The sequence below is a fragment of the Kogia breviceps genome, chromosome 14 (assembly GCF_026419965.1).
Source record: "Kogia breviceps isolate mKogBre1 chromosome 14, mKogBre1 haplotype 1, whole genome shotgun sequence".
Lineage (NCBI taxonomy): Eukaryota > Metazoa > Chordata > Mammalia > Artiodactyla > Physeteridae > Kogia > Kogia breviceps.
This window is the reverse complement of record NC_081323.1, coordinates 43,120,526-43,135,106: the sequence shown is the minus strand read 5'-3', so window position 1 is coordinate 43,135,106 and position 14,581 is coordinate 43,120,526. Positions and strand designations below refer to the sequence as shown.

General features: G+C 37.7%; 1 protein-coding gene across 2 annotated transcripts in view; it reads left to right on the top strand.

Moving 5' to 3' along the window:
* Positions 1 to 14,581, top strand: part of MCM8 (minichromosome maintenance 8 homologous recombination repair factor) — a 39,609-nt gene that overhangs the window by 3,307 nt on the left and 21,721 nt on the right. The window contains exons 2-8 of one of the 2 annotated variants that reach the window (XM_059037622.2): positions 26 to 172; positions 465 to 548; positions 2,534 to 2,616; positions 3,900 to 4,049; positions 5,925 to 6,028; positions 7,396 to 7,594; positions 10,951 to 11,036. In XM_059037622.2, the coding sequence (XP_058893605.1) occupies positions 28 to 172; positions 465 to 548; positions 2,534 to 2,616; positions 3,900 to 4,049; positions 5,925 to 6,028; positions 7,396 to 7,594; positions 10,951 to 11,036 (851 nt within the window). In that variant the 5' untranslated portion in view covers positions 26 to 27. The remainder of the gene's footprint in view (positions 1 to 25; positions 173 to 464; positions 549 to 2,533; positions 2,617 to 3,899; positions 4,050 to 5,924; positions 6,029 to 7,395; positions 7,595 to 10,950; positions 11,037 to 14,581) is intronic. The other variant, XM_067012446.1, reaches the window with a different exon arrangement.

Genomic DNA, 14,581 nt, shown 5'->3' with positions numbered 1-14,581 from the left:
TTTCCTAATCTCTGTCTTTTGAAAGACATGAATGGAGAGTACAGAGGCAGAGGATTTGGACGAGGAAGATTTCAAAGCTGGAAAAGAGGAAGAGGTGGTGGTAGCTTCTCAGGAAAATGGAGAGAACTAGAGCACAGACCTGACCTGAATAAAGCCACAGGAAAACATCCTGGTAGGGGAGGCCAATGGTAGTGCAATTTTTTTTTCCTTCGTGAAAGACTCTGTTCATGCCTGTCATGAAAAGCAGTTTAACTTATATTTGTCTGTCTTTTATTTGACATTACCCTTAAGGTAATATTTGGATGTTAATATCCAAAATTCTTACTGAAATCTGTAACTTAGATATTCTGTTGATAACATGTCAGGGTCTCATTGTTATAAAGAGAAGCAAATAGGAAAAAAAAATGTTTGTTTCTATTAACCTAGTATTCTGTTTTTGTGGGTTTGTTTGTTTGTTTTTTCAGAACAAACCCCACAGTCTTTGCTACTACAATCAACGTTGGATCAATTCATACCATATAAAGGCTGGAAACTTTATTTGTCAGAAGGTAGAGTTAAAAGTGCAAAAAGTACCATAAGTCTTATTTTCTTTAACTTCTTTTGGATGCTACATTTCATACTATGTTCATTTGGCTTACATATCCTCTCTTCCTTAATCTTAGTTCACCCAAACAATTGAATTATGTTTATGTTTCAAGAGCATAATTTTTCATTTTTCTATAGGTCAGAAAAACAAACCACATTAGGTATTTCAGAAAGAGGATTTAATACAGGGAATTGGGTATACAGATAGAAGACTGAAAGAGCAAAAAGGGAACACTGAGGTAAACTCCCAGATAGTGTTAACTTTGGAAAGCAACAACCACCCTTATGCCTGAGGGAAACAAAAGATAAGTAGTGCTGAGGTTATCAGAACCTAAGAATTCAAAGGAGGAGCCACAGCATAACTGTGGCTTTGACCTTTGAGGGGCACTCCACAAAGGGTGGACCTCTGAAGGATATCTTTCAGAGCTGTGCTCAGACCACCGAGGCTAATTAAGCAGGTTGCTGCTGGTAATTCTGGCAGGAGAGTGGCATGGTTGGTGTTTAGAGCTGGAGGCTTGAACTGTAGCTATCCTCTGTAGCTGGAGAGATGCTGAAAAGAATTGGAAACAAGAATAAATTCCTTTCTGCCACCTGCCAGTCTCTAAAGTTGCCTCTAATTGTCAGAATTTTACAGGAGTCTGGGAAATTCCTTGTGCAGATCTTGATCGAAGAATCACAAAGCTGAAAATAGAAGAGTAGGCTTGGAATCAAGAGACAACAGCCAACATAGTTTGTGTAGAAACATAGTTAAGGAATCTCCTTTTTGTAACCCAGAACATCAGTTAACATCATACATCTGTCTGTGTGGGTTTGGAGAATCATTTTTCCTGTGCTCTGATAGTATCATATGCTTGTTATGAGATATGGGTTTTGTGTTTATGTATATCTGTGTTTTTTTTACCCAGTGGACTGTACTGCTTAAGGGCAAGGATCTTGCCCCATACCAGGCACTCAGTATTCATTTTGTGAATGAATGAAGTGCTTTACAAATGTTTTCTGTGTTGAGAATCTGTTTTTCTCTGGTATATAGAAATGTTATGTTTCATAGTTGATGTGTCTTTTGTTGCTTTAGGATGCATTAACCACCAACACCCACAATATTTCCCTAGCAGTTAGCTTAGAATACTAGAAGTGATCTTTGGACTGGTCCTAAAAATGGAGTTCACAAGTTGCCTTTGGCCAGTTGTACTTCCGAACTGCTTCATTGTACTGTTTCTCTGTGGGAGACCAATTCAAAAATGTTATAGAACTTTACAATGTGGAAGATAACTTTACAGTTTTAAGACCAGAGTGGAGTGGTAGTCTGCCTCTCCTCATCTCAGGAAGGGATTTGACAAATGGCTGTTTGGACTAGTAGGATTTTCTTTGCAAAGAAATAAGAGTTTAGTTAGTGTGCTAAGCTTTGGCTTAAAAAAATTTTTTTAAACCTCAACATATTTATTTATTTTTAACATCTTTGTTGGAGTATAGTTGGTTTACAGTGTTGTGTTAGTTTCTCCTGTATAACAAACTGAATCAGCTATACGTATACATATATCACCATATCCCCTCCCTCTTGTGTCTGCCTCCCACCCTCCCTATCCCACCCCTCTAGGTGGTCACAGAGAATGGAGCTGATCTCCCTGTGCTATGCAGCTTAAGTTTCCTCTTTATTATGTAAGCTGTTTGAACTAGTAGATCTTACTAGGTATCACAGCTCAATGTAAAGATTTTCAGATATTGGTGCTTTTAGAGAGAGACACTTCCTATCTGCCTTTCAGATTATGCAGACCTAAACTTGTTTTAGAATCTTATTTTACATTCTATACCAGTTCTTATCTAAATGTAATCAGAATGTACAGCAATTAGAAGTCATCTACCATGTATATAGTATTTCTTCTGCCTCATGAAAAATATGCTTGTACGTGTGTAATTTTTATTAGTGCTGATGCCATATTTGTTGGATTAGTTTACAGCGACAGCTCTCCTTTTATTGAGAAGATTCAAGCTTTTGAAAATTTTTTCACAAGGCGTATTGATTTATACGATAAGGTAAGGTTCTTGCATAACAAAGCTACTAGTCCACCTTTATGTGTCATATTGAACAATGTATTTGAGGTGCTAGTGATTGTGATTATAGACACTGGACTGCCTTGGTCCAGCTGCTAGCTTCCCACTTACCAGCAGTGTGGACTTTGGTTAATTACTTTCTTTTGTGTGTTTTCTTATCTATCATTAGAGTATGAGAGTATTATTAATACCTACCACAAAGGGTTGTTAAGAGACATAAATAAATTAATACATTTTAAATATTAGAACTGTGCTTGGCACAAAACTTATAGTACTTATTATCACATTAAAATTTTTTTTTAAATTAAATTAAATTTATTTTTTATATAGCAGGTTCTTATTAGTTATCTGTTTTATACATATTAGTGTATACATGTCAATCCCAATCTCCCAATTCATCCCACCACCACCACCCCCCTACCATCTAACCCCCTTGGTGTCCATATGTTTGTTCTCTACATCTGTGTCTCTATTTCTGCCCTGCAAACCAGTTCATCTGTACCATTTTTCTAGGTTCCACAAGTATGCGTTAATATACGGTATTTGTTTTTCTCTTTCTGACTTACTTTACTCTGTATGACAGTCTCTAAATTCATCCATGTCTCTACAAATGATCCAGTTTCGTTCCTTTTTATGGCTAAGTAATATTCCATTGTATATATGTACCACATCTTCTTTATCCATTCATCTGTCGATGGGCATTTAGGTTGCTTCCATGACCTGGCTATTGTAAATAGTGCTGCAGTGAACATTGGGGTGCATGTGTCTATTTGAATTATGGTTTTCTCAGGGTTATGTGCCCAGTAGTGGGATTGCTGCGTCATATGGTAATTCTATTTTTAGTTTTTTAAGGAACCTCCATACTGTTCTCCATAGGGGCTGTATCAATTTACATTCCCACCAACAGTGCAAGAGGGTTCCCTTTTCTCCACACCCTCTCCAGCATTTGCTGTTCGTAGATTTTCTGATGATGCCCATTCTAACTGGTGTGAGGTGATACCTCATTGTAGTTTTGATTTGCGTTTCTCTAATAATTAGTGATGTTGAGCAGCTTTTTATGTGCTTCTTGCCCATCGGTATGTCTTCTTTGGAGAAATGTCTATTTAGGTCTTATGCCCATTTTTTGATTGGGTTTGTTTTTTTAATATTGAGCTGCATGAGCTGATATTATCACTATATTAACATTATATGCTTTCTCAAAGTATGCGATTGATTGCTCATATATGGTAAAAAAGCAATCATTTTCATACCTTAATATTTTATAGGATGAAATAGAAAGAAAGGGAAGTATTTTGGTGGATTTTAAAGAACTGACAAAAGATGACGAAATAGCTAAATTGATACCAAATATAGCAAATGAATTAAGGGATACACCTGACAAAACCCTGGCTTGCATGGGTCTGGCAGTACATCAGGTAAGTGTTGATTTTGTGAGACTTTTGTCAAAATTTAAAAAGGAAGATTTCACAGTAACAGTACCTTCTCTAAAAGATTCTTAGTTTTTACCAACAGGCCTTTGCTAGAACTGAAAGGTTGCTATCCTGTCAGAGGAAGACTTCATAGGTGTGGTGGGGTTTAAGGTGGGTTAAAGTGGTACCGAGGACTGGACATAGAGCAGAGGAGGTCAGGGTATCCAGGTGAAGGTTCATTACAAAGATTTGTTGCAAAGATGTATACACTGCTAGTGACCCAAGGCTGGGAACCTTGGCTGTTGTCTTCAGACTCCTCTCGCTCATTAGTTCTTCTTTTAAAAAAAAAAAAAATTATTTATTTATTTATTTATGTTTTGGCTGTGTTGGGTCTTCTATGCTACGTGCGGGCTTTCTCTAGTTGTGGTGAGCAGGGGCTACTCTTCTTTGCGGTACGTGAACTTCTCACTGCAGTGGCTTCTCTTGTTGCGAAACACAGGCTCTAGGTGCATGGGCTTCAGTAGTTGTGGTGCACGGGCCCAGTACTTGTGGCTCACAGGCTCTAGAGCGCAGGTTCAGTAGTTGTGGTGCACAGGCTTAGTTGCTCCGCAGCATGTGGGATCTTCCCGGACCAGGGCTTGAACCTGTGTCCCCTGCATTGGCAGGTGGATTTTTAACCACTGTGCCACCAGGGAAGTCCCTCTCATTAGTTCTTCATGTCTAAATTACCACATCCTTCACTTCTATTTCTAAAATATCTCTTAAATCCACCTCTTTTCCATCCTTACAGCCTCTGTCATAAGACTTCATTATCTTTCCTTAACTGTTGCCATATGTGGTAAAAATACGATTTGTCCTTGGGAACTGTGGTGACTCTTTCCTGCCAAATGATATCCAAACCCTTTGTGTGGCATTGAAAGCCTTCCATAACCTGGTTCAACTTCCTCTCCCTGCTCTCCTTCATTCACTGCCATCCAGCTAAATGAAGCTCTCTCTAGGATTCTTACACGTGCTCTCCATTTGGCATAGAATGCCCCTTGCCTCACATGTCCAGATGTCTTGGGCCTAACTCAGTTGTCACTCTGAAACCTTTCTCATGACCCCTTTTCAAAACTCACATGGTTTTTTTTTTGTCTGTAAATCTTTATGGTAGCAATTATAGCTGCATATTTGCATCTCATTTTTTCAGACTGGCAGCATACTGCTTTGTACACAAGTAGATGTTAAATAGTTATTTTACTTAATGTCAAATGCCAAGGAAGTAAATATTGGTTATTTCAAAAGTCATCTTTATTTTCTTTATCTTAATCACTGAATTTGGAGAAGTAGAAAATATTTTTTCACCAGAATCCATCCAGAATAGCTTTGAGGGGCTACTGTAAGGACTTTTAATACTAGGTTTAGTTGAGACAGAAGGTAGCAGACAGGGATGCTGGAGTTTTCCAGCCCAAGGACAGCAAAACCCCAGGTAAAGCAAAATCCCCTATAAAATAAGTAATCATAATTAAATATCAGAATTTTCTTTTTTTTTTTTTTTTTTGTGGTATGCGGCCTCTCACTGTTGTGACCTCTCCCGTTGCGGAGCACAGGCTCCAGATGTGCAGGCTCAGCGGCCATGGCTCATGTGCCCAGACACTCCGCGGCATGTGGGATCTTCCCAGACCGGGGCATGAACCCATATCCCCTACATTGGCAGGCGGACTCAACCACTGCGCCACCAGGGAAGCCCATAAATATCAGAATTTTAAAGGGCAATTAGAGTTCTGTTAATATGTTCTTCTGAACTGTTTATATTTTTAACTTTATATTCTCTATAAAAGAGTCCTGCTTCAAGAGGATATCTTGTTTTCAAACTTTTGAGTAAATGTCTGTCTTGTCTAGGTGTTAACTAAGGATCTTGAAAGGCATGCAGCTGAGTTACAAGCCCAAGAAGGATTGTCTAGAAATGGGGAAACAATGGTAAATGTGCCGCACATTCATACAAGGTGAGGAATTTGCTGGTATTGAAGTATTATTCAGAAACAGGCATTAAAGACTATTTAAGAGTGAGAACCTCATTTTATAAAGCCAGAGAAATCAATAAAAAAAGCATATGAGTTTCTTTCTAACTCATTGGTCATCACACCCAAGTGAACCTGCTGAATTTGAAGAGATCATGATAGAAATAAGATTTTTCTGCCTAAATAAGTTGCTTTGTGAACCTGCAAACTTTTTTTTTCTGATTTATTTTTTTTTTATGTTGTGGGTACGAGTTTATTAATTAATTTATTTATTTTGGCTGTGTTGGGTTTTCGTTTCTGTGCGAGGGCTTTCTCTAGTTGTGGCAAGCGGGGGCCACTCTTCATCGCGGTGCGTGGGCCTTTCACTATCATGGCCTCTCTTGTTGCGGAGCACAGGCTCCAGATGTGCAGGCTCAGTAGTTGCGGCTCACGGGCCCAGTTGCTCCGCGGCATGTGGGATCTTCCCAGACTAGGGCTCGAACCCGTGTCCCCTGCATTGGCAGGTAGACTCTCAACCACTGCGCCACCAGGGAAGCCCCCTGCAAATTTTTTTTTTTTTTTTTTTTTTTTTTTTTGTGTGTGTGTGTGTTACGTGGGCCTCTCACTGTTGTGGCCTCTCTGGTAGTGGAGCACAGGCTCCGGACGCGCAGGCTCGGCGACCATGGCTCACGGGCCCAGCCGCTCCGGTCATGTGGGATCTTCCCGGACCGGGGCTTGAACCCATGTCCCCTGCATCGGCAGGCAGACTCTCAACCACTGCGCCACCAGGGAAGCCCACCCCCTGCAAATTTTTGTAAGCATTGATTTTGGATGTATGCTTATCAAGACTCTGCTATTTACATTTAATAATCCATGTGATACACTAAATGGTGTGATTAATTTTTGTTAAAATTATTAGATTTCTATTAAACACAGAGAACAAATGGAATTTTTTCTTGAACTCAACTTTTTATTATAAGATTTTAAATTCTCATTAGGAGAGATGAATAAGGTAATTATCAAGGTTGTTTGTTTGTTTGTTTTTCCTTAGAATTTAAAAAAGATATTTCCTAACATTTCTTGAAAAAGAAGTTGGAGACTCAGAAGTTGCTGAATCTGAGACTTTCCTTTTGGCATTATTTTTTTCCTTTTTCCCTAGAGAACAGCCAATGAGACAAGAGGAAAAGGGAAGATTTAACTTTTTTTATTTTTAAGAATGATTTAATACTTGTAAAATTCCTGATATATATGGGGGTGATATGGTTTGAGAATTCCATAATTGCTTCTAAAAGGGACTTGTGAAAATGCAGACAACCTCAGCTTTCTGCTCATTGTAAATGTATAGATAAATATGTTCCTGTTTTTGTTTTTAGGGTATACAACTATGAGCCCTTAACACAGCTCAAGAATGTCCGAGCAAATTACTATGGAAAATACATTGCTCTGAGAGGGACAGTGGTTCGCGTCAGTAATATAAAGCCTCTTTGTACCAAGATGGCTTTTCTTTGTGCTGCATGTGGAGAAATTCAGAGTTTTTCTCTTCCAGATGGAAAATATAATCTTCCCACAAAGGTGATACCATGTTCTTTAACTACTTATTTCTTTATCTTGGTAAAGAAGGCAAATCAATTTACAGAAAACATTTCCCAGTGTTTCTAAATACAGAGCTTATTTTTATTGTTTATTTTCAGTTTTTAAATTATAAAATACTTCAGGGTACAAAAAATAAAGAAACGAAACATCTCTACCCACCACTCAGAATTAACATTTTGCCAGCTCCAGCTGTATCTTGAAAGAGGTAAAGCATTACTGGTACAGCTTTTGTCTCATTTTTACCCCTTGTTTGTACCATTCCCAGAGACAGTCATTATCCTGAAGTTAATTTATATTCTTTCTATTCATATTTTTATATTTTGACTGAATAGGTACACATATTGTTTTCTTTACTTTGCTGTTGGAAAGTGATGCATTCCTTTTTTGTTAATTTTTTTTAACTATAAATTTTAAAACTACAGAAAAGTGTACAGAATAATGTAACTAATATCTGTATACTACCATTATGAGTTGGCAAATATTTAGCTAATTTTTTTACAAAAAATATTAAGTGTTATAAAGGTAAAGTCTCTTTGTTTCCCTCCTCAGTTCCCTTAACTTTGTTCCACTCCTAGAGCCACTATTCTGAAATCAGCATGTATTCCTCAAGTCTACATTTTCATACTTGACTATATATGTAGGATTTGTGTTATTTATATTTACGTTAATGATATACTGAATGTAGCAAATTACAACTTTTTTTCATTTGGTTATTTTGGAGTTCTACCTATCTTAATACATATCTAATTCTTTCATTTATTGTGTGGAGTAAATGAATAGCCACTGTTTATCCATGCTCTTGGCAGACATAGTGCTATTTCCAGTTTTTCACAATTTTAAATAATGCTGCAGAGAACATTCTTGTACATGTCTCCTTAGCAGAGGAATATCTTGGTTATATGCTATGCTTATTTTTAACTTTTTTAGATGTTGCCAAAGTACTTTCTAGAATGCTGGTCCCAACTTACACCCCTGCTGGTGGTGTTAAGTGATTACCATTTCCCCATATTTTCACTAACACTTGGTATTGTTAGGTTTAAAAATTTTTGCCAGACTGATGGGTATAAAATGGTATTTCATTTTTAATATGAATTTCTGTGATTTCTGTTATGTTTGAGCATCTTTTCACATCTTTATTGGCCATTCAGTTTCTTTCTTTATTGAATTTTCTGTTCATTTTTCTGTTTATACTATTGATAGGGGTTCTTTATGAATTCTAGATACTGAGCATTGATTTCTTACATTATAGATATTTTCTCCCAGTCTTAATTTATCTTTTAACTTTGTGGTAGATTTTTTGTTTTAGAGTTTTATCAATACATTTTGACATGGTTAAATTGATCAGTCTTTTTCCTATGACTTTTACATTTTCTGCATGGCTTAAGAAGGCCTCCCTCACTCACTCATTATAAACATCTCTCTTACATTTTCTTCCAATACTTTTAAGTCTTGTTTTTTCTATTTAGATCTTTCGTCCATCTGAAATTTAATTTTGTGAATGGTATAAAGCTAAGGATCTAATTTTATTCTTTTAGGTGGAAAGCCAGTTGTTGCCATTTATTAATTAAGCCCTCTGTTTCTACTGATGTGTAATACATCATCTGTAGTACACTGTGCTCCTGTAGACATGTGAGTCTGTTTTATTTCACTGGTCCTGTACCAGGTCTACACAATCCTATTTACATTGACCTTATTAAAACTTTTGATAAGGTAGGAAGACTTGCCATACCGATTCTTCTTTTCCAGAGTTGCCTTTATCATCCTTAGACTTTAATAAGTTTAACATTTATTACATTTTTACTCAGATTGAAATTCCTAAGGCTTCCTTCTCATAGGAAGAACAGAGTATGTTAGATTCAGCTATTGGTTCTGAATAATCAGTGGTGTTGGTAAATGGGTGTCACCTACTATTTGGGCTTAAGATTCAGGACTGGCTTTAGGTCAGAGAAACCAGATTTTTTCATTCTTTTTTTCCTTTGGCTCATTTTGCGGAATCTTAGTTCCCCGACCAGGGATTGAACCTGTGACCTCAGCAGTGAAAGAGCACAGTTTTAACAACTGGGCCTCCAGGAAATTCCCTGGAGAGGCCAGAATTTAAATCCTGATTTAAATCGGATATTTTCTGTAAACATTATTTTGTCAAGGTATTTCCATGCCCTCTAATACAGTAGGTAGTAACGCTGACTTCATTACTCGTGTCTGAACTTCAGTGAATCAAAGTGATCAGAAAGACAGTTGTTCCAGCTGATCTCTGTTCCAGTCACTATTGCTGCATAACTAATCACCCTACAGCGTAGTGGCTCAAAATAACAACAATCATTTTATTATTTCACATGGTGTCTGTGGGTCAGGAGTTTGGAAGAACTGGTTGGCTGGGTTCTTCTGGCTCTTGGTCTCATGGAGCTGGAATAGCAAGCGACTGGACTGACTGGGCACTGGCCAGCATCTCTCCTCCACGTTGTCTTTCTGTGTGGGCTGGTTTTGGCTTCTTGCACACAGTATGGCAGCTCAGGACACTCATTCTGCTCACATGACTGCCAATAGCTTCAAGAGACAGAGGCCCAGCTGACAGGCAGACATGGCTTTGCCTCTTTCGAGGCAGCCTCAGAGGTCAGGCAGCATTACTTCTATCACATTCGGTTGGTTACAAAGTGAGTCACAAGCCTGTCCACATCCCAGGAGGGGGAAATTAGACTCCAGCTCTTTATAGGGGAGTGGCAAGGTTCTAGAAAGGTTTGAAGGGTGGTACTATTACAGCCATATTTGGAAAACACAGTCTGCCACAGTCTCTGTATTTATAAATGCATCTTGAGGTACAAACAGCAAACAAATGGCTTAAAAAACTTGAACACAACTGACTTATATGTTGAGGACTGCCTGTGTGGTACAATAAATATTATACTATACAAACAGTGCAAAAGGAGGTTAGATAGGAGAATTGGGGATTAAAGAAGACCCAGGAAAGGCTTTTGAAAAGGGGAGGATTGGGGCTGGGTATGTGGGACTGGATACAATGGGATGTTCAAGGATTGGGAGACTACTTGGGCACAAAGGAAGGAATAAGTGCTTGGTGTGACAGGTGTGTAAAGAGACTTGCATACCCACAGCAGAAAGAATAAGAGCAGTCATCAAGAGGGACCAGCTGAAAAAGTGCCTCAAAAACAAAATCAATACAGAAGAAAATAGAAAGTCATTGCAGCTTTTAGTTCATCTTACTTTAATACCATTCTGGGACCAACTTTTAAACCAATACTAAATGAAGCATTTTAACTTGAATTTTCCTGAGATATGATTGTAGTTTATCAAAATTTAAATGCTAATTAATCTTGTTGCAGTGTCCTGTGCCTGCATGTCGAGGGAAGTCATTTACTGCTCTCCGAAGCTCTCCTCTCACAGTTACGATGGACTGGCAGTCAATCAAGTAAGCAGACTATTAAATAAAAGGAAGGTTTTAGAGCCCTCATACTGCCAAGTAAATCTATAGTACTCCTGTATTATACTTTGATTCTTATCTGTAGATTGTGATAAAGTATATAATAAAAGTTTTATTTGGTGCAGAGTTATGTGTTGGAGTGATAATTGTCTTTATTTGAGATTTGTTTTCTATCAGATTCCAGAAAGGATTTAATGTGCAAGTATTTCCTTTTGCTATTGAGAAATCATTTTATATCTCATTTATGTTACTCATTGAATTGGATGTATATATAAGCAAAGCTGTATGTTTCATTCCATAATGTAATATCCTAGAAATAATAATGTTTTGAAGTTTTAAAATAGAGAATCCCTTAGAAATAGATATGTTTCATTTTACGTTCACAATATCCATGAGGCATTTTCTATAGGTGATTAAAAAAAATGTTTTTTTAAAAGTCAGATAGTTTTCTCTATGTGTGTATATTTTTAACAATTTATTCCATTTTTTTTCTGGCTGTAGTCCCATAACTCATCCCTAAATATAAAATAATGGGTAGTTTTGAAGTCAGGATGCTATCCAGGAAACTTGGCTAAAACAGATGGTCTTTAAAAACTAAGAACATAGGGGAAAAGTGAAGTAGATTGCTACCAAGCCCTGTCCTAGCTTGACCTCCTAATGCCCTATAAAAACCAAGACCAATATATATAATAATTAACTGTGCACTATGCTGAGATCTTTACAGACACTCCATTTTATAAAAGATGAAATGTTTAAAACTCTTTGAGTGTGATCATGTGGGGGAGCCTGGTTTCCAGCCCATGTCTATAGCACTTTCACCACTGAAGCGGGGTGGTGAGGGCCTCAAAGGTGCTATAAGGTTCACAGTACATGCATAGAAGATTGAGTGATTTAATTATTTGAACAAAATTTCTTTGTTTTCAGGTAAAAATAGGCTTAAATATTTTAACTGGATTTGAATGATCATCTATTAATATTAGGAAATCAAACTTAGGGGTAGATGATTGAGAAAAGGAGGACATTTTAGTCTTTTTCTTGGGTTTTTAAAAGTAAGATATTGCTCAGGTTCATTTTAAATGAGTTAGTTATAGTAAAACTTTGTTAATGCAATATTAGCTTACATAATTAATTGTTTTATTCTATTGTTATATAGGTATATAAAATGATTTTTTGCCCTAGAAGAAAGGCCTTCTTCCTGCCATATACAGTAAACTCAGTTTCAATTTTTTCTGAGCCTTAGCTTGGATGGCCATAAGGAATTAAGTTATTGTTTCTCAACTAGTGCATTGAAATGTTTGGATGAGTCAAGGTGACAACTTTATTGTGTATATCAGAATCGAAGCCTTACAGTTGCAGCAGTCTCAGTTCTAGAAGTTCATCTGATGAAGACAGTCACAATATGTGCGGAAATAGCTTGCTGAAAGTATGTTTTCACAGTGTTGATAACCAAAAATGGAGAATAACCTAAACATCTGAAGAAAATATTATAAAAAGGATGGTACTATGAATTATTGTGTAGCCACTAATTATGATGATGTAGGAGAGTGTTTTGAAATGACATCCAAAAATGTTTACAATGAATTTAGTGATAAAGCAGGTCACAGAATGTTCTCTACTATGCAAAACTGACTTTATTTTTTAAAAAAAATACCGGTAAATACAAAAACATGTTGAGAGTATACTGTCTGGGAGGTCAGATGAAAGTAATTGTTATTTTTTTCTGTTTATCTGTGTTTTTAAATTTTTACAAAAGTGACACATAGAAATATATGTTCTTTTAATAAGAAAAGTCTAAAAATATACTGTTTTTCTCTTTGGCTGCTTTGGGTCTTTGTTGCTGCATGTGTGCTTTCTCTAGTTCTGGCGAGTGGGGACTACTCTTTGTTGCAGCGTGCCAGCTTCTTATTGCGGTGGCTTGTCTTGTGGAGTACGGGCTCTAGGCATGCAAGCTTCAGTAGTTGTGGCTCGCAGGCTCTAGAGAGCAGGCTCAGTAGTTGTGGCGCATGGGCTTAGTTGCTCCATGGCATGTAGGATCTTCCCGGACCAGGGATCGAACCCGTGTCCCCTGCATCGGCAGGTGGATTCTTAACCACTGTGCCACCAGGGAAGTCCCTAAAAATATACTTTTTTAAAGCAAGGTGACCTTAGCATGTTGTGTCACTCTGACACTTCTCATTGCAGTTCGCCAGTGTTTAAATATGCATTGAGGGTGGGCTTCCCTGGTGGCACAGTGGTTGAGAGTCCACCTGCCGATGCAGGGGACGCGGGTTCGTGCCCGGGTCTGGGAGGATCCCACATGCCGCGGAGCGGCTGGTCCCGTGAGCCATGGCCGCTGAGCCTGCGAGTCCGGAGCCTGTGCTCCGCAACGGGAGAGGCCACAACAGTGAGAGGCCTGCGTACCACCACCAAAAAAAAAAAAAAGTAAATATGCATTGAGGGTGAAAGTAGTGGGTAACCATGGAGCAGGGTTTGTAGTTATATTCATCATTTAAGTGATTAAATTAAAAAGTTTTAAAGCAATGTGTATGTTTTTAAAAACTCAATCAGCATAGAAGGCCATAGTTCCCACAACTTCTTGTTGCCTTATACGTAATTCTAGATAACATTCTTATGTCTCTTCCTTCACTTTACTTATCCACTCTGTGAGCTGAGAATGTTAGAGACATGGTACCTGCTGTCCCTTCTCCCCCTTCCACCTTTTTACAGTATGACGTTACTTTTAAATTGTCAAGGTTCACTTCCGTTTTCTGAGAATTATCTTCCATGTTTTATTCATAGGTCATATCTAATGAAACCAACAAACAGCACTTACATTTTTATGATAATGTAAAGATTGTTCAACAAAGAATCGAGTCAGGTGATCAGATGCCAAGAGAAAGAAATGTAATTTGTGTCACTGGGTTGTTTTGTTTTGTTGGGGTTTTTTGCCCCTTAAAGGAAAATGATCCAAGCATCAAAATCAAAAAGGATTTTTTTTCTTATACTCCACTGAATTATCCCATATTTTAATATGCTTCATATTTGGACTATAACTTTGTTGTTTAGCACTTTTCCTACTCTTCGTAATCTTTTTATCCATGGTGTTCTGAAAACATCTGAGTCTATCTAATCGTGTCTTCATCCTGCTTGATACTAATTGGCCCTTTTCTCCTAGAGTTGTCTTCAACTCTAGAATGTCTATTTTCTATTTTCTCTCTTTGGGCTTCTTATCAGGTGTATCCATTTGATTGTCCTTCACCCTTTGTTTTCTTTATGCTCTTTTCTAGATTTCTTTGGCTTTTGCTTGTATCCCTTCTATAAGTGTTTGATTTTATATACGTATCTTTAATTTTTCTGATCTCACACTCGTTTTCCAATAGTTTCTTCTTCATAGCAGCTCATTCTTCTTTTATGATGGTAACATTTTCTCAGAAACTCTTAAGCAGTTTTTTGGTTTTTTTTTTCTTTTTACGGTACACGGGCCTCTCACTGTTGTGGCCTCTCCCATTGAGGAGCACAAGCTCCGGACGCGCAGGCTCAGCGGCCATTCCTGG